This window comes from Anomaloglossus baeobatrachus, chromosome 2 (genome assembly GCF_048569485.1).
Source record: "Anomaloglossus baeobatrachus isolate aAnoBae1 chromosome 2, aAnoBae1.hap1, whole genome shotgun sequence".
Taxonomy (NCBI): domain Eukaryota; kingdom Metazoa; phylum Chordata; class Amphibia; order Anura; family Aromobatidae; genus Anomaloglossus; species Anomaloglossus baeobatrachus.
Window position 1 is genome coordinate 121,103,656 of NC_134354.1, and position 23,628 is coordinate 121,127,283.

Sequence of the window (23,628 nt, forward strand, 5' to 3'; positions counted from 1 at the left end):
AAATTGTAGCGTGCCGTCCCAGTTATTTAGATTTTGGCTTTTGCTCCAGCCCCAATTGCGGTACTGAGGTCTTTGTCTCATAAAATGTGCAGTCAATTATCACCCCATGCGACATTTCCACAGCGCGACATTAGAATGATTTAAAATTGAATAATTAATGCAAATCAGAAATTGTGTTTCCCATGCTCATGCTGTTGCAGGGAGAGATGTCAAGATGTCTGAATCACTACCTAATAATTTATTCCTAATACGGGGGCCGTCCGGCTGCCCTTGGCGCATGTATTTTCCTGCAGTGATTTAAAGCGCCCCAATTATGTTACCCTGTTTCTTTCTAGATGGTACAGCTGCATGCTGGGTAAGAAGTGCAGTTTGGCTCCATTAAAGGAAGAGCTGCGAATACAAGGGGTAGGTTCATTTTTATACCTATTAATCCATCAATGACATTTATTATATTGAATTAGAAGATGATGGGAAGTTTCACGTGAGTCCTTAATTGTAAATCTCGCAATACCCGATGAGCAAATGTAATTCTTATGACTTCTTTATTCCTTTATGCACAGCCAACCATTCAGTTCGTACAGCTCAGGGCATCTGTACGTAACTTAATAGACACCGTTTATCAGTTGTATGATCGTCCACTGCCATCCAAAGCTCTTTAGTAAGAAGCCTGCATATTGTGTTAATGGCGCTGCTGCGTGCAGTGAGCCTCCCAGGACGCGCAGAAGCTTTAGCAGAGCTCACATGTTGCTTTACGTTTTTGCTGTCAGGCATTCACCTCTACATTTGCAATGATGGCCAGACAAGATTAAATGTCTTCCCCGTTTCCTTATCAAAGACCCTTTGCTACCAAAGCAAACTGAGCTAGACAGTTAAGTCATGATTCAGAGCCTTGTGGGAATGACTAGAAAAGGGTTCTTGGTCTGATTCTATATATCTGGAGAACACTGTGCCATGCCAACATCCAATGGTTTACTCTTAATATTATTTTTAAAGGCAATTTGTTAGCAGGATTTCTCTCCACCCCCTCCTCAAACTAACTGTGTAGCTCTGTCAAAGCCAAGTGCGGCAATAGCTTTCCATGGCCAGTGCATTCCGCTGTTAGGCTGCTTTCACACTACGTCTTTTTAACATGCGTCCTGAACGTTTTTTTAACGCAGAAACGGATCCAGTGCAAATGCGTTTTCATTTCAATGCATTTGCAATGGACTCGCGTTAACATGCGTTCACCTGCATTTGCGTGCGTTATAGTGAGGATCCAGCGACTTGCAGTTTTATAACATCTTTCAAAAACGCTACTTTTAGCGTTTTTGAGCTGCGTCCAACTTCTGCAAATTGCTGGATCCTGACTATACTGCATGCAAACGCATGTGAACGCTGGCATGCTGATAGGCAGGATCCTGCTTGCTCTACTGAGCATGCCCAGAAGCCAGCCTCCGTGATCAGTCTATCTCTCTCCTACCTCTCTGTCTCTCTCCCCCTCTCTCTCTGTCTTTCCCCCTCCCTCTCCCCCACCTGAGAGCTGCGGACACTCGTAACCAAGGTAAATATCGGGTAACCACTTATCTTAGTTACCCGATGTTTACGTTGGTAACGTGTGCAGGGAGCCCGGCTCCTAGCAGCTGCAGACGCTTGTAACCAAAGTAAATATTGGGTATCCAAGCAAGTATACCCGATGTTTACCTTGGTTACGAGCCTCGCAGCTGTCAGATGCCGGCTCCCAGTCTGGCACGTTTAGTTCCCCTCACTCCCGATCACATGACTCCAATGCCCGCCCCTAAACATCCAGTGACAGGATCCTGCAAAATAAGACATGCGTTTGCATGCATTTTTTGCTGTAAAAGCAGGATCCCCTTTTGCAGCAAAAAACCGTTCAGGACGCATGTTAAAAAGACGTAGTGTGAAAGCAGCCTTACTGAGATATCAGCGTTTCAATTGATATGCAAATGAGCCTGAAGAGCTATTGTCGATGTGAAGCACCTGTCACTCCAGCTCTATTCTTTGTCCAGTGTCCTCTTCTTGATTAAATGACAGTTCTTTTGCCTGAAATTTCACAGTATAGAGGCTTCCAGTCAAAGAGGAGTAGGCAGTAGCACCACAAAGGGAATGGAGTTGGAGTGACAGAGGCTTCCAATAAACAAATAGCTCTTCAACTTCATTGGCATATCAATTGCAACGCTGATTTGTCAGTAACAGAGGAACGGACTGGCCATTTAAAGATATTGCTGGACTTGCTTTTGAAACCACTCGATGATTTTTCTATATTTTGATGGTGGGGTTGAAAATATTGCTGAGTAGGGATGGGCAAACCTGAACTTTAAAGTTAGGGGTCGGTTTCAGATACCTACTGTCCGTGCACAAACCCTGAACAAGGACTTCTCGGGGAAATCCATGTAACTCTTTGGGTTAGGCCACCTGGATAATGATAGAAATAAAAAAAATAATAATAAAGGAATAGGAAAGAAAATAAGGAATAAAGTAGGACCATTATACTGAGGGTCCTTCCCCGCGGTTGTCACTGCTTCCCCCACCCATCAGTCAATCTCGGTGTCTGTGATTGGTTGCAGTCAGATTGTGCCACCAGTCTGTGTGACAGTGTCTGATTGGTTGGCATCACACATACTGTCTGCGTCCCTATAGTGGTGTAAAGATGTATTTAAAAAATGGCCTAGGGTCCCCCCATATTGTGATACCCAGTGCAGATAAAGCAGACGTCTACAGGCTTCAGCCCCCCCCAGCCGTGTGCTTATCTTGGCTATTTATCAAAATAAGAGGTAACTTATGCGGCTTTTTTTTATTATTTAAATTAATCATTTAAAAAAAAAAACGACGCGGTCCCCCCAATTTTGATTCCCAGCCATGACAAAGCTGGGGGCTGGTAGTCTAGAGAGTCCCATGGTTATTGGCACCCCCAGGCTAAAAATATCTGCCCACAGCAACCCACAATTGTTGCATCCACAAGATGTGACAATCCCGGCACTTTACCTGGCTCATCCCAATTGGCCTGGTGTCGTGACAATCTGGGTAATATTAGGGATAATAGGGATTAATGACAGCTCAGAACTGCCACTAAGCCCTACATTAGTAAAGGGTAGGGGTCTATGACCCCCCCTATTAATAATCCTGTAAGTGAAAAGAAATTAACACAAACACTGAAAAAAATCCTTTATTTGAAATAAAATACTCTTTCTCCAATTTATTAACCTGCTCCAAACAGCCAGGTCCGATGTAATCCACACTAGGTCCCACGATGATCTTGGCTCTGCTACTTAGCGAAGCCACAGCGGGCGGTCAGGTTCTGTAATGTGCCTGCGAACTATGACACCAGGGATCATCGTGGGACCGTGTGGGGATTATGTTGGACCTGTGTGTTTGGGGGGTTAATAAATTGAAGAAAGAAGGTGGTTTTTTTTTTTTGTATTTTATTTCAAATAAAGGAATTTTTGGTGTTTGTGTTCTTTTTTTCACTTAAAGGATTAGTCATGGTGGGGTCTCATAGATCTCTCCCCATTACTAATCTAGGGCTTAGTGGCAGGTTCAAGCTGTCATTAACCTTTTAAATTACCCCGATTGTCACTGCACCAGCGCAATTGGGATGAGCCAGGTAATGTGCCGGAATTGTCACATCTAATAGATGCAACAATTCTGGGTGGCTGTGGGCTGATATTTTTAGCCTGGGGGTGCCCAATAACTATGGGCCTCTCCAAACTTAGAATACCAGTCCCCAGCTGTTGGTTTTATATTGGCTTTGTGTCGAAATTGGGGGGACCACACGCCATTTTTAAAAATTATTTATTTAGATAATTTTTCAAAAACGCATAGGGTCCTTCTTATTTTGATACACCGCCAAGATAAGCACACAGCTGATATCTGCAGCCGGTAGCAGTCTGTTTCAGCTGCGCTGGATTTCACAATATGAGGAGACCTAATGCCATTTTTTTTCTATTTATTTATTTTTACACCACTCTAGGCACACAGACAACATGTATGATTCCAACCAATTACAGACGCTGTCTCACAGGGTAGGGGTGCGGTTTGACTGCAATCAATCACAGACGCCGGGACTGACAGTGGGCGGGGGAAGCAGTGAATATGTATGAGAAGTAATGAGCAGACCCGGAAGCAGTGTTAAAGCCGAGTGGGAGACTCGGTAAGTATAACTGTCCTGTTTTGCAGCCCCCCCCAGCGCTTTCTGCCACCATTTTACAGCACGTTTGGGTCCTCCTAGCCTCAAGTCTAGATAAGTTCACCCCTCTCTACTTTTGACAAATTATCTTGAAAGTTTCTTAAGATGGAGACTCACTGTAATGTGTATACAAATTAAAAATATCAGTAATCCTTCGGCTGTCTCGATTTGCTGGCTGTACAAGGCAGCCAGAGGGCGAGAATGTAACCTGCGTGCCACACTTTGCCCAGCTCACTTAGTCTCATAATGTAAGGCTGTATTCAGACATCCATCTGACAAGTCTGTTTGCTGCCCACGTCCATTTCTTTCTTTGATCACATACAAACCAATGGAGTTTAAAAACTGATCAGAAAAAAACAGATGCAGCGTGGAGGCAAAACTGTTGCCACCTGAGGGTAAAACAGTCTGTTTTCCACAAATGTAACCAGACGCGAGAATGTTAGCCTCAGATCGGATGCACACGCTACTTTAATAAAAGGAGTGACTGTCGGTGTATTCATATATTTCCAAGAGGAATAAAGGGAACAGCTCAATGTAGAATTTTAAGCAGTAAAAATATTTTACTAACGCAAACAAATTAGGAAAGCTTCTCTTTAGTCGTAATGTTAGAGACAAGTTCACACAAATGTGTGATTCTTCAGGACAATTTAGTCCGCAAATTGCAACAAAGCTAAAGGAGGGCACCAAGTGTTATTTATTGCCCCTTATAACCAATCACTTCTTAAATTTGGTAATTTCTTCCCTACCTGGTATATGTTGTTAAGGCCTCCTTCATACATCTGTGTCTCCGGTACGTGTGATGACCGTTTTCACACATACCAGTGACACGGACACACATAGACCCATTAAAATTAATGGGCTTGGTCACACATCCGTGTTTTCACACAGACCGTGTCTTTGCTGTTGCTTCCAGGCCCGCTCATTAAGCTCATACATATTCACTGCACTCATCGTGGACCTGGAAGCAACAGCAGCGACGTAGTAAGGTAAGTATACAAGTTCATGCTGACCGTGTGCTATCTGGATGTCGCATGGATAGCACAGGGATGGCACACGGACACACATACACACCTTCACCATGGATCATGCAGAACGTTTATGCTTTGCACGGATGTGTGAAGGAGGCCTAAGACAGTGATTACTTTACCTACCATTCTCAATTACAAGCTGGTTAGTTATGTGGATTATATATCAATTTAACCTAGGGATAGGATTAGACTGTGCATTTTTCCTGGCAAGATTTATATTCTCCAAGTATACTTTGAAATTAGTGTGGGGATTCTGGATATTTTGTATTTAAGGTAACGAAAAGATGTTTTTTCTTTTTTCGTATTACATATTAGGTTCCTAAAGTAGCACACACTGAATTTTACCAAGGTCGTACCATGCGGTGGGCACTGGCATGGAGTTTTTATGACGATGTGAGCATCCCAGTAAGTATAACAGTTTACATACATTTCTGACACCTACAAAGTTGTTGTTTTTTTTTTGCAAAACAGATATACTTCATTAGTTGACTGACATAATACATGTATCAAACCTGAGGTTGACATTGGTTGACTCTGCAATTTTCACCATAAAACTATCAGTTTGTCAAATGTTGCAGATCTGCAAGCACATATCTGACATGCTAAGGTTAGTATTCAACCTCTCCTACAGGGCGGGGAGTCGGTAAGGCAAAGTCCGACTTCTTCAACAATGGAAAATAACTAGTGATCACAAACTTAAGGCTGCTTTACACCTTACAATTAAACATACGATAACGTATGCGATGTGACCCGCCCCCATCGTATGTGCGGCACGTTCAATTTGTTGCCCGTGTCGCACAAACTATTATTTCCCGTCACACGTACTTACCCTTCCATACGACCTCGATGTGGGCGGCGAACATCCACTTCCTGGAGTGGGAGGGACGTTCGGCGTCACAGCGACGTCACGCGGCGGCCGGCCAATAGAAGCGGAGGGGTGGAGATGAGCGGAACGTAAACATCCCGCCCACCTCCTTCCTTCCGCATTGCCGGCGGGAGCCGCGGGACGCAGGTAAGATCTGTTCATCGTTCCCGGGGTGTCACACACTGCGATGTGTGCTACCTTGGGAATATTGAACAATCCGACGTGCAATTTTTAGCAAATGAACGACGTGTATGCGATGAACGGTTTTACGTTCAATCACAATCGCACGTAACTGTCTTACACTACAACACCACTAACGATGCCGGATGTGCGTCACTTACGACGTGACCCCGTCGACACAACGTTAGATATGTTGTAGCGTGTAAAGCGTGCTTTACTCTAGTAAATTGGTAACGTCATTGTATCATTGTGATTTCTCATGTATAGGGCCTTACAATGATAGCGCATACAATCTATTTATATCAAATTTTATAATCTTCCTATGAAAGGTAATAAATGAATCAATATTAGTAATTCCGACTCCACAGCCGACTCTAATAGAAGAAATACGATTCCTAACTGTGATGTTTAATTAGTGCTTGTAGTATTGTGGGTAATGCCATATGGTGGCAAATAGTTAAAGGGAAGGTGCCATCAATTTATTTTTTTTTTTTAAATAACTGAAAAATATAAATTTATTCATGTTTTAATGTCTTGTTTAAATATTATCATTTGTTTTTAATGTAGCAAAATGTGAAAATATAATTTAAAATTTAAAAAGTTTGATATGTTCCACTTTTAAACACTCAGGGGAGCAGCTGCTGAAAACCAAGTGTACAACTAGCCTGGATTACAGCTACAGTAAAAGTGGGCAGAACCTGCTCTCCTGTGTGCGATGTCACGCCTCCCCTTCTGGGTGTTTGCAAAACGATAAGGAAGGATGAAGTTTAGGGTCACAGTGCGGAGCCATTTTTGGGGACTGCAAAGTGATCTTAATATGTCTATAAAGTGTCACCAAGGACAGCTGGCACAATGCTCCATAATATACAGTGCTCCACAATACTGTGCCCCATAATATACCGTTCTACACAATACTGTGCCCCATAATATACCATGCTCCACAATACTGTGCCCCATAATATACCGTTCTCCACAATACTGTGCACCATATTATCAGTGCTCCACAATACTGTGCCCCATAATATACAGTGCTCTACAATACGGTGTCCCATAATATACTGTGCTCCACAATACTGTGCCCCATAATATACTGTGCTCCACAATACTGTGACCCATAATATACTGTGCTCCACAATACTGTGACCCATAATATACTGTGCTCCACAATACTGTGCCCCATAATATACCATGCTCCACAATACTGTGCCCCATAATATACCGTTCTCCACAATACTGTGCACCATATTATCAGTGCTCCACAATACTGTGCCCCATAATATACAGTGCTCTACAATACGGTGTCCCATAATATACTGTGCTCCACAATTCTGTGCCCCATAATATACTGTGCTCCACAATACTGTGACCCATAATATACTGTGCTCCACAATACTGTGACCCATAATATACTGTGCTCCACAATACTGTTCCCCATAATATACTGTGCTCCACAATACTGTGCCCCATAATATACCGTGCTCCACAATACTGTGCCCCATAATATACCGTGCTCCACAATACTGTGCCCCATAATATACAGTGCTCCACAATACTGTGCCCCATAATATACTGTGCTCCACAATACTGTGCCCCATAATATACCGTGCCCCATAATATACAGTGCTCCACATTACTGTGCCCCATAATATACCGTGCTCCACAATACTGTTCCCCATAATATACCGTGCTCCACAATACTGTGCCCCACAATATATTGTTATCCACAATACTGTGCCCCATAATATACTGTGCACCACAATATTGTGCCCCATAATAAGGCTATGTTCACACACTGCATTTTTGACCTGCGTTTTTGGTGCGTTTTTGCTGCAGAAATTTCTTGAGAAATTCTTGTAACCTTTCTGCAGACATTCCCCAGCCAAACCTATGGCAAAAAAAATTAGCTGTGCGCACACTGCGTTTTTTTTCTTAAGAAAATTCTTTCAGTAGATGTTCTTAAGAAAAAGAATGAGCATGTCACTTCTTTTCTGCAGCTAACTGCGTTAGTTACCATAGATAATGGCACAATAACGCAGGGAGCAACCAGCGGTAAAAACGCACCGAAAACACAAAATCGCGGTAAAAACGCAGGTGCGTTTTTGGTGCGTTTTTTAACGCAGGTGCGCTAATCCTTCACTCTCAAGAAATTTTCTTAAGAAATTTCTTAAGAAAAATCCTTTTTCTAGTGTGCACATAGCCTAACAGTGATATAGCAGAGCTATGTTAGTGTGTTCAGAGCACAGAAGCGTGTGATTTCTCTGCTTTGCTTTGAACACGGCGACGGTGAGCTGTGGCAATGTACTATAGATGTTAGGCTGCGATCACCGCTCCCCGACCCCGGAACTCGCCCCATTCATGACCTCCGCTCCCGTCACCTCCTCCTGTAAGCCTGGTGTCTCGGCAGCTTCTCCTGTCACCCCAGAGTACAGTGCCAGGAGGAGCTGTAAGTGATCAGCTAATGTCAGCTGCGATCACCGCCCCGCTGCATGTATACTCACCCCATTCCCGGACCTCCACTCCTGGCAGCTACTCCTGTCAGCCTAGTGACTCGTCAACTCCCCCTGTCATTGCTTGGGTTGCGCGAGGCACACAGCGATGACAGGGGGAAAGTGAAGCACACAACGTACGCTCTGGGCTCCACAAAGATGGTGGCGGTCTCCTCCCAGAGCTGTGATCAGGACAGCCCAGGAGGCATATCGGGTCAGAGCAGGGAGCAGCCACATGCAGGAGATGGGGTCGAAGGCCGACTATCAGCCCTTATGAACAGGGTCTGCCATATTTGAGCTAACTCTCATTACACACTGCAAATCCAAGATGGCAGCTTCCAGTTTTTGAGGAATAATAGAATTAAATAATAACTAAATAAACAATTCATTTAATTTTGTACTAAAAATAATTGATTCCATTATCATTAATACAAAAACTATAATCGCAGCACCTTCCCTTTAAATAGGATCTGACTCCGGTCTTGCCATACTGTATGTTTGTTAGTATACATAAGTATTCTGGCTTAGACAGGGGGGTAGGTGATTCACCAGTTGGCCCTTGTGCATTAGTCGGCGCCCAACCTTTGGGCAATGGCTTGGTGCACTTGATGCTCTAATGACAAAAAATTATAAAAAGAAAACACTTCATGTTTACAAAACGTCTGAGAAAAAGACAGGAGTTTTTGGTGCCTGACAATGACAATATGTGCATATACCCTAAAAAGAGGAACAGCACAAATGCTCTGCGATTGAGGAATACAAGTAATTCCTGCACCAGGAGCTTCTGAGGTCTTTTTAAAGTGGGTTTCCAGCAAAATATTTGTTAATACTCATGTTGTGAAAGTGTTTATTGGTTGGTGACGGGGACCATTAATCCTGTGAATCAGAGAATCCTTTTTTCTATTTGTGGTTGGTATTCCCGTCTCCAAGATCCCATCCCAGAATGTAGTAGGAGTAATAATAATAATAATATTAGAAAATAGTTCTAATAAGCCATGTGTATCACCTCATGTGCAGGGCATTGCAGTACCTTAGGTATCCATGGTTACGACCATGCATATACCGTGTTTCCCTGAGAATAAGCCCCACCCTGAAAATACGCTATAGTCGCAGTTCAATAATGAAGTGTCCATGCAGCTAATAAAAAAAAAGTTAAAGAATACGTCAGTACACTTCATTATAGAAAGCAGACACCCCCAAAAGAGAGAAGAAAGAAGACCCCACAGTCACACTCACCAGACGCAAATGGGAGGACCTGCAGTTGAATGCACACCCACACACATCAGATCGCGCACACACACAATCACATATCCGATCACGCACACACAGTCACACATCAGATCGCACACGCTCACCAAATCCAGCGATACCGATTGCTTCTGGCCAGCAGAAAGACCTGGGACGCAGTGTGGTGGAGCATGAGGACATGCGGGTGGAACGCATGGAGGAGCAGTCGGTGGGACGCATTGATGTGTTCCACTTGCAGGTCCTTACGCTCTACTGCACTGCGTCCCGGGATTCTCTGCTGGCCGGAAGCAATTGGTATCGCTGGATGAGGTGAATGTGTGTACGCGATTCGATGTCTGTGTGTATGAATGTGTGTGTGATTATGTCATTATGTCGGCCAGAAGCAGGGGAGGACGGCATTCAAGCATACCTGCTAGGAGCGCTTGCCAAAGATCACAGGAAGACCTGGGAGCGACGCAGATGCCTGGGGTCTGGTAAGTGTGATTTTCCTGGGAAGGGGGATCTGCATTTTTTGAGGGGTTAAACTTTCCCCCAACAGTGTTTCCCGAAGAATAATCCTTACCCCGAAATTAAACCATAGCACATTTTCCGGGGCAAAAAAAATGACAGTGACACATTTAGTTGCTAGTGGTCATAACCATGGATACCTAAGGTCCTGCAATGCCCTGCAAATGAGGTAAGCAACATAGTGAATCAAGAGAACTATACTATATTTCTAATTAGAGGTATTTGCCAATAATATTATTACACCTACTACATTGGGATAGGATCTTAGAGATGGGAATACCCCTTTAGGTGACTGGCAATAATGGAAGCCGTTATGTAAAGGTGAAAAAGGTTTCTATACCTGTCAGTGTATGTGGAAAGCTGGGTGACGACCCTTCTGGGTACTGTAGGTAATGTGGAAATGGCTGAATCAGGTATTATTATAAATGATGTTTTGGCTGCGGTGGTCGGTCTGTGTAGTAAATCACATTGATACCTTGGCCTTTATCTGACTGATTGCCTCCTATAGATATCTGTTTTCTTTGTCGCTGTCAGTATTACATGGCGGTGTATTATCCCTGATGGGACTGGCCTAACCTTTACACCGGTGGGGATATGTCGGCTGCGCTCCATACTTAGTAGTTTGTCCAATCTTTGCACACCGCCTCCGGGTGAACATGCTCTCTGCCCTGCGTCTGATAGCCACCTATTGTACAGCCGGCTTGTGACAGACTGCCCTGCTAATGCCCATTTGTCTGGAGGATTAGACATGCACACTGAATTTTCTGGGCTTAACAAATTAAAAAGGCATTAGCTGCCAGCTTCTATCACACTATCAGCATAATCACGGGCCGGTGTGAAACAATGAAAGTACCATGGTGTCTTGGGCGACCTGTCAGACCTCCTTTAGTAGCCTGGGCTAGTGAGTAGGTTGTTTATCGATTTCAAGACTTTTCTTTGTTTTTCTTCACGTGGGTTGGGGGTTAACTGCAGATGTCTAGCCTGGCAATTACAATTCAGAGGGTTGGCATTAAATTGGTATGATTGTAAGCAGCCAGTGAAAGGTCTGAAAGGATGACTAACTGTGATTTCAAGCCGAGCGTGGCTTGATAAAATTGATTGTTTGTGCAGCTCGTCTCGCCATTTACAGCTGTCTTCTTACATTTTATTCCTCTTTTTTTTTTCTTTTTGTTAGATGTGTAATCTTAAGCATGTATATTCTTAAGATGTTCAGCTTGTAGCTTTTAATGGGAAAACACTTAAATCTTAAAATAAAATATCCTAGCTTTATACCCCCGGCTTGTCAATGACAGACGATGGCTGCCCTCTAAGATGCACCCCTGCGGCTCTCAGGAAGGGGAGCACGGCATTACTGGAGATTTGCAGCATAATTTAGATGTTAAAAGGTGACCTCAAACCTGCACCTGCTAATGCTCCTTATTATCGCGGGTTAAAGAGTTCTTATAGATTTACACCAATGATTCCACGTCTCTGGTGCCAAAATCAGGAATGTAGTAAAGCTGTGACTTTGTGCCTCACATGCTTATCGGGAATAAATTCTATTATTCGGTATGTCATTCTAATTATTCTTTTACATATTGTTTAACTACTATATCCAATAATTAAGAGAATAAGTCGCACACTCCATACTACCATTCTCTCCTTCTTCCCTGCTGTCATGTTCCCATGGCCTCCAAATAGAGCCTAAAAATCTACCAGCTTTTTGCATCTCTATCAGAACAGCATAATGTAGGGGAAGAGACTCTAATTCCAGCGATTTATTACTCACTGGGCTTCTTGCTGTGCTTGTGATGAAAATCTTACAGTTCTCAGAATGCTGAGCTCAGTATGTCCCCACCCTCACCACTGATTAACAGATTTCTGTGCACACTGTGCATAGGCAGAAAGAATCAGTGGTGCGGGTGGAGTTATACAGAGCATTAATATGAAGGACTAAATGGCAGCAAGTTTACTAGTCCTCTAATATAATCTTCTTCTGATAAATGGCAGCAAGTTTACTAGTCCTCTAGTATAATCTCCTCCTGTTAAATGGCAGCACATTTACTAGTCCTCTAATATAATCTCCTCCTGATAAATGGCAGCAAGTTTACTAGTCCTCTAGTATAATCTCCTCCTGTTAAATGGCAGCACGTTTACTAGTCCTCTAATATAATCTCCTCCTGATAAATGGCAGCAAGTTTACTAGTCCTCTAGTATACTCTCCTGATAAATGACAGAACGTGTACTAGTCGTCTAATATAATCTCCTCCTGATAAATGGCAGCAAGTTTACTAGTCCTCTAGTATAATCTCCTCCCGATAAATGGCAGCAAGTTTACTAGTTCTCTAATATAATCTCCTCCTGATAAATGGCAGCAAGTTTACTAGTCCTCTAATATAATCTCCTCCTGATAAATGGCAGCAAGTTTACTAGTCCTTTAGTATAATCTCCTCCTGATAAATGGCAGCACGTTTACTAGTCCTCTAGTATAATCTCCTCCTGATAAAACTGTGATTATCAAATCTACAGCACTTTAGTTATTTAATGGGGTTGTCTAGTTTAAGGCTACATTCCCAAAATTAGTATTTTTCAAGTTTTTGATGTTGCTGATTTTAAACAATTTTTATTCATTTATTTATTTTTTTGCACCTTTTCACTTAATATGGTTACTTGTTTTTTCTTGGTGTGTTTTTACATGCGCTCTTACCATGTTTTTTATGCTGCTGCGGGTTTTGTCTCTTGTTGGTAAGTCATGTTATAAATAAAGCTGCTCTGTGTTTGATACTTCTTGGTATTTGGCTTTGACAAAACTTTATTACCACAGTCATGTGCGGTTTACATATATATGCGCATATTACATTCTTATATGCGTTTTTTACCTGTGGATTTTCCATATCGAATGTCAATTTTATGGGAAAAATCCACACATAAACCTCATTATATCCAAGAGAGAAAGTCAGTTTACACAGAGCAATAAAAAAAGCACAGTGGGCAGGAGATTTCACTTTGCTCAATCTGTAACACGCTGGGTGAAAATGCCCTGCGTCAAAAACTCATTGTGGAAACTTTTCCTTAGAGATAGTCTGTAATCACTCTGTGGCTGCAGCGCATGTGAACGCATATGCACATAAGGGAATCGTGACATTGTGCACATTGCACATTATTACGATTGGCAATCTGAAGTCACATGGACAATAGAAAACAGATGCAGAATATAGATAAATATTATTGTCAATAACGACTAAGCTGATCTGTTGAAAAACTGACTTGAGAGCACGATTATACAGGGGATCACGTCCCTTACACTACACAGATGAGTAAATGTTTCCTTCACATTTGGAGTTGGTTTGCTCCAGCTATAGACGCCTCTCCACACATGGCTGGCTTACAAATGGAAAGTTTGTAACTTAGATTCAGGTCGTCCTGGAACTGGAAACTTTGATGCCAGCGTGGATTATGCATAATGATTTAAAACATCATCTATTTTAATTTAAAAATATTGTAAGAAGACATCATCTGCAGAAGAACGTTGTCATCTCATTATTGTGATTGGCTCAAATCTTTATGCTAATTAAAAGTCTGCAACAGAATAAAATATGCAGCCTTGGAAAGTGTGAAAATATTCACACAAGCTTTGAGACATAAAGTTGATGTTGCACAGCACTGGTTGGACATGTTTGGCGTGTGTACCACGGCCGGCATGGGTCATGTTTTCCTGGCACACTGGATACGTGGACCTAAAATCATGAAGCAATTGGCTAAAGTTTCAATCACATTGACAGCTCGATTGTGCTGGGTGTAAAAATTATGTAGTTTGGATGACACTGTGGTCGAAACTTAGCTGGCCAGTGGCTGCACACCGCTCTGTGAGAGGGAATTAATAGCGCTATATAAGTGAGTAAAATAAATAAATAAATGTACGACCCAATAAACTCACTTTGCAGCCCAGACACTGCTCTGTGCAGCTCAGGCAGAAGCCATGGATTTCAGCGTTTTGAGCAGTCGGTGACGGTTTGGGTCTGAGGCCTCTTTCACACGTCCGTGAAAAACCAAACACGTTTTGCACGGACGTGTAAAAGGTGCCGTGATTTTTGCACATGAGTGTTCTCCATGTGCTATCCATGATAATACACATAGAACAGGAACTTTATGCTCACCTGTCCCTGGCGCTGCTGTTCGTGGTGCTGATGTCTTCAGCTCTGCGGTCTCCGCTCCTGCTGACTTCCCCGCTGCTGCTGCTGCTTCCGGTCCTCAGTGCAGTGAATATGGGATGAGCATAATAAGCAGGAGTCGGAAGCAAGTGACAGCAGGGCTGAAGACAGCAGTGCTGGAGAAGGTGAATGTAGAAATTAATTTTATTTCACAGAAACGTGGTTTTCTCCGTGCGGTCCGGGTGACACCCGTGCTGCCAGAGAAAAGAAAAACGGACATATCTACGTGTGGACCACACAGACACACGGTCTATGTGAAAACACACATGTGTGCGCAGACCTATTGATTTTAATTGGTCTGCGTGTGTCAGTGTCTCCGGTACGTATGAAAACGGACATCACGTACCGGAGACACAGGTGTGTGAAGGGGGCTAACACAGAAGAGCAACACTGTGCAGTGCCTGGAGTGTGTAAAACCTTTTAGTCCATGTGCACACATTGCATTTTTTCAGCACAGTTTTGGCACACTACGCACACGTTGCTTATTTTCTTCTTGCAGATTTAAATCTGCGGCATGTCAATTCTTGCAGCGTTTTTGCTGCAGATTTCACCCATTCTACTGGGTAAAGAACAATCTGTAACAAAATACGTAAAAGAAAAAAAAAACTTGTGTATTTTATGCAGCAATTTTCCTGAAAACACATTAGGATTTGTGGCAGGTGCATGTACACTTTAAAGGGCCCGTTACACGCGTCGATTTATTGTGCGATAGCACCCGCCCCCATCGTTTGTGCGGCACAGGCAATTTGTTGCCCGTGGCGCACAAACTAGGTCACCCCTGTCACATGTACTTACCTCCCAAACGACCTCGCTGTGGGCGGCGAACATCCTCTTCCTGAAGGGGGAGGGACGTTTGGCGTGACAGCGACGTCACACAGCTGCCGCCCAATAGAAGCGGAGGGGCGGAGATGAGCGGGACGTAACATCCCGCCCACCTCCTTCCTTCCGCATTGCCGGCGGCCGCAGGTAAGCTGCAGTTCATCATTCCTGAGGTGTCACACAGAGCAGTGTGTGCTGCCTCGGGAACAATGAACAACCGGCGCGCAGACGGACGTTCGATTTTTTTGAAAATGAGCGACGTGTCAAAGATCAACGATAAGGTGAGTATTTTTCCACGTTCACACTCGCTCGTAGCTGTCACACGCTACGATATGTCAAACGATGCCGGATGTGCGTCACTTACGATGTGACCCTGACGACATATCGTTAGATATATCGTAGCGTGTAACGGGCCCTTAAGTCTTTTAGGTGTAGAAATAGAATGTAGGAAACAGTAATCACATAAATTGTAAGACCATTATCAACGTAACCACAACTAGGCCAAAGTAGTCATCTGGCCTAAAATCACAATATCCAAGTCCCATCATAGTTTGTGTTGGGCTGTGTTCCCATGCTGAGTTTTTGATGTTGCAGAACTTCAGCACCATTTCTGCACCTATTATTTAAATTGGGGTACTTGCGTTTTTTCATTGCAGTTGTGTGTTTTTCTAAGGCCTCCTTCACACGTCCGTGTCTCTGGTACGTGTTTGGTCCGTTTCCTCACGTGCCGGAGACACGTGCACAAGTAGACACATTAAAAGCAATGGGTCTGCGCTCACGTGCGTGTTTTGCCATGGTCCGTGTAGAGCATACGTGCGCTCGTGTGCTCCACACGTAAACATGTCTGTTTTTCTCCAGCATCATGGGTGTCACACGGACCGCACGGATGTGATCCGTGTGACACACGTCGGAAAAAACACGTGTCTGTGAATTAAAAGGAATTTCTATACTCCCCTTCTCCAGCGCTGCTGTCTTTGGCCCTGCTGTCGCTTGCTTCCGACCCCCGCTCATTATGCTCCTCACATATTCACTCCACTGTGGGCCCCGGAAGCAGCAGCGGGAAGTCGGCAGGACCAGAAACCGTAGATCAGCACCATGGACAGCAACGCCAGGGACAGGTGAGCAGAAAGTTCCTGTTCTCCGTGTGATATCATGGATACCACACTGAGAACACACGTGTGACAAAACACGGCACACAAACGTGCGTAATTTTCACGGATGTGTGAAAGAGGCCTTACATGTATTTTTATTACGTTTTTGACTGTGATTTTTGTCTCTCTTTGGTATGTCTTGATTTAAATAAAGCTGCTTTGTTTTTGATACTTCCTGGTATTTGGCTTTGAGAAAACTTACATTACATGCGTTTTTGATGCGTTTGCACAGCGGGAACACACTAGAAGAGCATATGCGTTTTTTTACCTGCGGCTTTTCTGCATCTGATGCAATTTATGGGGAAAATCTGCACAGAAAACTCAGTGAACCCGCAAGAGACATTGACATGCTGTGGATTGGAAACCTGCACCACATGTCAGCTTACACCGAGATTAAAGTGGCCAGGAGATTTCTATAGATCCCATTCACTTTGCTGTGACTGTAAGACGCTGCATTTCTAACAAAAACTCATTGTGGGAACGTAGCTTGAAATAACTTTTTGCATGGCACAGTTTTTTTATCTTTCATTATTTTATTTATTCTTTAAATCCACGCACCATACAGAAAAAGTTGCTGTGTAGTTTATGTAATGTGAAGTAAACTATAGCCTCGCGGTAGGGATTTGATTTAATAGTGCAATATTATGGACAAAACACTAAAGTACATGAAATAATCAAAATATACGAGTCTCAGTTACCATAACATTCTCCTTCATTGTCGTGTCTTTCAAGGACAGTATGTTCTGTGCCCCTGTAGTGTTTGTCTCCTCCTTCCCTTCGCTGCCCTGTTTTACATTATCCTCCCATCTTTGTTCTTGCTGTTAGGTAACTAGCTGCTGCAGCAGAAGGTCGGGGCCACACGGCGGACTACTGCGATCCTCGCATGATACTCGGCTCACGCTCGCAGCACAGCAGGAGCCAAGTGTCATGCGAGTGTCACTGCGACTGAGGTCCGATCTTGCGATCGAACCACAGCTGCGGGGGGACAGGCCGGCACTGAGGAGGGGAGGGAGGGCTTTATCTCCATCTCTCCTCCGTTGCCAGCTATTGCCATTCTCGAACTGCACTCGCAGTACACCAGTGTACTGCGAGTGCAGTGCGATTTTTTTTTTTTTTTTTTTTTTTTTTTTTTTTATCTTTTTTTCTCTCGCCCCATAGACTTGAATGGGTGCGAGAGAAACAAGAATCGCATTGCACCCGCAGCATGCTGCGACTGTTTTCTTGGTCCGATTAGGGCTGAGAAAATAATCGCTCATGGATGCTGGCACATAGGCTAATATTGGTCCGAGTGGAATACGATGTTTTATCGCATTCCACTCGCTCCGATTTTCATGCCGTGTGTCTTAGGCCGAAATCTTACTTTGGTCTAGATTCACAACTGCAGTTATTTTTAGTGAAGTACAGGAATACAGTCAGAGCCAGAAATATTTGGACAGTGACACAAGTTTTGTTATTTTAGCTGTTTACAAAAACATGTTCAGAAATACAATTATATATATAATATGGGCTGAAAGTGCACACTCCCAGCTGCAATATGAGAGTTTTCACATCCAAATCGGGGAAAGGGTTTAGGAATCATAGCTCTGTAATGCATAGCCTCCTCTTTTTCAAGGACCAAAAGTAATTGGACAAGGGACTCTAAGGGCTGCAATTAACTCTGAAGGCGTCTCCCTAGTTAACCTGTAATCAATGAAGTAGTTAAAAGGTCTGGGGTTGATTACAGGTGTGTGGTTTTGCATTTGGAAGCTGTTGCTGTGACCAGACAACATGCGGTCTAAGGAACTGTCAATTGAGGTGAAGCAGAACATCCTGAGGCTGAAAAAAAAGAAAAAATCCATCAGAGAGATAGCAGACATGCTTGGAGTAGCAAAATCAACAGTCGGGTACATTCTGAGAAAAAAGGAATTGACTGGTGAGCTTGGGAACTCAAAAAGGCCTGGGCGTCCACGGATGACAAAAGTGGTGGATGATCGCCGCATACTTTCTTTGGTGAAGAAGAACCCGTTCACAACATCAACTGAAGTCCAGAACACTCTCAGTGAAGTAGGTGTATCTGTCTCTAAGTCAACAGTAAAGAGAAGACTCCATGAAAGTAAATACAAAGGGTTCACATCTAGCTGCAAACCATTCATCAATTCCAAAAATAGACAGGCCAGAGTTAAATTTGCTGAAAAACACCTCATGAACCCAGCTCAGTTCTGGAAAAGTATTCCATGGACAGATGAGACAAAGATCAACCTGTACCAGAATGATGGGAAGAAAAAAGTTTGGAGAAGAAAGGGAACGGCACATGATCCAAGGCACACCACATCCTCTGTAAAACATGGTGGAGGCAACGTGATAGAATGGGCATGCATGGCTTTCAATGGCACTGGGTCACTTGTGTTTATTGATGACATAACAGCAGACAAGGGTAGCCGGATGAATTCTGAAGTGTACAGGGATATACTTTCAGCCCAGATTCAGCCAAATGCCGCAAAGTTGATCGGACGGCGCTTCATAGTACAGATGGACAATGATCCCAAGCATACAGCCAAAGCTACCCAGGAGTTCATGAGTGCAAAAAAGTGGAACATTCTTCAATGGCCAAGTCAATCACCAGATCTTAACCCAATTGAGCATGCATTTCACTTGCTCAAATCCAGACTTAAGACGGAAAGACCCACAAACAAGCAATACCTGAAGGCTGCGGCTGTAAAGGCCTGGCAAAGCATTAAGAAGGAGGAAACCCAGTGTTTGGTGATGTCCATTGGTTCCAGACTTAAGGCAGTGATTGCCTCCAAAGGATTCGCAACAAAATATTGAAAATAAAAATATTTTGTTTGGGTTTGGTTTATTTGTCCAATTACTTTTGACCTCCTAAAATGTGGAGTGTTTGTAAAGAAATGTGTACAATTCCTGCAATTTCTATCAGATATTTTTGTTCAAACCTTCAAATTAAACGTTACAATCTGCACTTGAATTCTGTTGTAGAGGTTTCATTTCAAATCCAATGTGGTGGCATGCAGAGCCCAACTCGCGAAAATTGTGTCACTGTCCAAATATTTCTGGACCTAACTGTAGATACAAGTGAGAAGAATCAGTCTTTCATATACTTTACCTTTTATATGTATCTTCACTTTGACTAAATGAAAAACTGTATCAAAAAGTCTGTGTGAGTTTAGCCTCACTACTCCCTATATAAGTCCAGACCGGGAAGCCTAAAACATCAGCCTCACCCTGCCAACACAATCACTGGTCTGTTTTATTCAGGTCTTTATTTGTCAAGCTCCTTTTACTAATTTTATTTCTGCAAGTAAAGGAATTTGAAGCTTTCGATGCTGCGTGTTGTTTTTGTTTTTTTGTTGTTTTTTTTTATCTGATATCATTGGTACAAAACTGCTCTCGAAATGCAATAGATAGGGGCATGCTGAGGGTTTAAAATAATCAGCGTAATCCTTAGAAATATCATTAGGTTTTGAGTGAAAAACGTGAACTCATTTTTTCCCCAGTCACTTATATATAACATGTCTGCAAAGAAAAGCACAAGCCTAAACACAAAGAATAAATGTGGATCAACAATCTTAAAGAAGCTTTCCCCCCAAAAAAATCTATTTTTGAGCTAAATCACAAACTACAAAACAGATCCCTCCAACACTGGGCTGAAGCTGCCCACACAATCGGATGGAAGTGTGGCCCCGTCTTCCTCTAATGCATATTTAGTATATGCTCCTTTCATACACCTTTTCGGTGTCCATTTACTGTAAGCACAGAGAAAGCTCCTGGGATACACATTAAAACCAGACTTAGGCTATGTGCGCACTAGAAATGTGAAGTTTCTCAAGAAAATTTCTTGAGAAACTTCTGGGAGTGAAAGATTTCTGGACCTCCGGAAAAAATCCGCACCAAATCCGCATGCGGATTTGCCGCGGAATAGCCGCGAATTTGCCGCGATTTTCCCGCGGGTGGTTCCCTGCGGATTTTGCAGGCTGTACTGCCGAAATCCGCAGGGTACCTGCGGAAAAGAATTGACATGCTCATTTTCTCAAGAAATTTTCTCGAGAAATTCTTCTCAAGGAAATTTCTTGAGAAAAATGCGCACAGCTATTTTTTTTTTCTCCTAGAATTTGCTGGGAAATGTCTGCACAAAGATTGCAGACATTTCTCAAAAAATTTCCGCGGCAAATCCGCAGGTAAATCCGCGGGTAAAATGCACTAGTGCGCACAGAGCCTTAGACATTCATTTACATGATGAGGCCAGTTAGGCCTCTGAAGAATTGAGTGTCTGATCAAAATCGGCAATGGCATCTGAGTTGGTCAGATTTTCACAGACTGTTCCGAGAAGGAGGAGAAGGTGCATGTATGAGAACTGGTGAAACCTGGACCAAACCAGCTAATGAAATTCGGTCAGTTTTTCTTGTTCGTGAAAAAAAACAAATCTTTTTTTCTCTTTTTTACTCAAGCAGGAAGACGGTAACTTTTTATTAAGAAGATACAGGACTATGTAGATAGGTGCCCAGATAGGGTCCTGATCCTTCATATAGTACTGAAAGAATCCAGCACTCAAACAGCAAAACATGTTTGCAAGAAATTCAGTTCATATCCACTGCATCACCAATGCTGTGTGAGTTTCAATGGTAAAGGACTGACCGACACGTTAACAATATCCGTCACACACCATTAATTTGGATTAAGGCATTGAATTTCTTGGAAACACATTTTGCTGTTTGAGTGCCGGATTCTTTCAATACTGTAACTTTTATTATTCATTGACATCTAGTAATGTATTAGTTAGAATAGGAGGATCTCTGAAGTATATAGTCTGACTTCTGTGTGTCATATTTTTCTATATGGATCTCCATAGACTTTAATGGTCGAGTCTGATCTGCACTATGGATGAGAATAGGGCATGCTCTGATTCTCGCAGAACGAAGACATGGACCCGTTTTTTTAAAAACGTATGTGTGTATGAATCAGTGAAACTCTATGGGTTCATGTGTGGTCCATAATAACAGGTGTGAATGCAGCCTAATGGCCAGATCCTGAGCGGCTTCTCCCCTCTTTGTCCATTACACAGACAGGTCTATGCCTTATACACACATATAGGGAGACCTCGGTCTAGGGGAGCATGGCATAGAGAAGCCACCAGGACCTGCCTCTTGGATCAGTCATCCTAGAGGATCATAATGTTTCAAAGTAACATTCATGGCTCCAAAAAAAAGCGAGCCGGTCTCCAATATGCTGCCTGTTGTTTGGGCAGTATGAATCAGTTGACAGTGTAAAAAAAAAAAAACCCCAAACCTTAACCAAGCATGTGTTATATGTCTGTGGATGGATTATAGTACACGCTGAAGTCCTCCAGGATCTTTGATCCTAGATAGAGCTAGTGAGAAAGAAAAGCATTCCATGTCCTCTAATGACAGCTGGCAGGGTATACACACTAGATTATGGATACATCCTACCATAGAGGATACAGCCCTGAGGCAATATAATCTGCTTTGTTGCATGGTTTATATAGAGACATATATATTAGACATGCAGATTATTCTCCTGTTTCTGTGTTGGTGTCTTAATCTAATGGGAATATAGTTCAGATGATGAAAGGGCCCTTTAAAGTGCGCACAATCAGGAGGGTAGAGCATGGTGCCACGTGCACACTTCCTATGAAAGCTCTGGGGATCGGTACCTGTGTAATATGCTCCCGTGCCAGCTGTGTTACAATGTGCAATAGCAGCACATAGCTGAAAATGCTGAGTGTGGACTCCAGATCGAAGATTGTGTTCAGGCCACAACACCACAAAGTGAAATTCTACCGCATATCAGCACAACCATCTGAAAATAAACCCCCTGTCGTCTGTATGTTTGCACAGGGAAGGGAATCCAGAAGTTTGCAGTTATGATCTGCTGGATTTGTGCCTTTCAGACATTCCAGTTCTTATTTTTGTAAGGATACGTGGGTTTTCAGTGCCGTTCTCATGTTTGAGTTGGAGATCTAGTGTAACGGCCATAGATGTGAATGTTATCATTAGGTCCAATTAATTGTGTGACCCTATATATATATATTCCTCGGCACCTGTGCTGTCTGCACAATGGTGCACGTGGCCGGTGTTCTGCTTCACCCCTATGTTAGCTTATGTGTAATAGCTTAGCAGTCAGTCCCCTGCATGGTAACCTCGTCCAGTCACATTGTGTGAACAAGGTGTCATATCTAAGGACTCGCACACAAGTAACAATGAGGACTCAGCTGTGTGCCGGGTCATATTTGCAGACATTACAGATTTATTTGTATAGAGCTCTGTCTTTTGCATGAACAGGCATGGGTGGATGCAACAATTGTAGTTGTGTGGGTCCATCTAGTGGTGGATTTTCAGAACTGCACCCATAAAAGTACTTTCTATTTTTTAGCAATTGAAAATCACTGTTTGAATGATCTGTTCCTGCAGTCTCACGTGCATACAGAAAACAGTCCTATCGATTTGGCAACGGAGGACCAACTAATATTGGAAAAATACCTATTTCTGGTTTATTACCGCACCCACATATCATGTAATACTTTAATAAGTGCAGTGTAAAAATGTTGTGATTTTCCAGTTAAAATGGACTCATTTTACCTTTAAAATAAATAAATAGTTGAGTTCAGAATTATTCTGGCGCGTTCACACAGGGAAGATTCACTGCAGAATGTCTGCAGATTTCACAGGTGGAACGTCTGCTGCATATTACAGCATTATTGTGGATATTGTTTTTTCCCAAATCTCATCAGCATGCTGCATAAAAAAATAGCTAAGGAGTAGAGCAGATGTAAAAACAGCAGCACTTCTAATTATGCTGCAGATTTTCCCTTTGTATTTCTGCATAATGCTACAATATCGGCAACAAATCCACATACAGCTTTTGGAGATTTGTCGTAAAATTGACAGCTGGTTTTAAAACCCAAACCGATCATCAGGGTAAATTTTCATTTTATTTTTACCCAAACTAAATCTGCAAGT

General features: G+C 42.9%; 1 protein-coding gene across 3 annotated transcripts in view; it reads left to right on the plus strand.

Moving 5' to 3' along the window:
• The window catches only part of METTL16 (methyltransferase 16, RNA N6-adenosine), a 135,794-nt gene that overhangs the window by 82,091 nt on the left and 30,075 nt on the right, over window positions 1-23,628 (plus strand). For all 3 annotated transcript variants that reach the window (XM_075333224.1, XM_075333222.1, XM_075333228.1), the window contains exons 7-8: window positions 336-405; window positions 5,527-5,616. In XM_075333224.1, coding sequence (XP_075189339.1) covers window positions 336-405; window positions 5,527-5,616 — 160 coding nt within the window. The remainder of the gene's footprint in view (window positions 1-335; window positions 406-5,526; window positions 5,617-23,628) is intronic.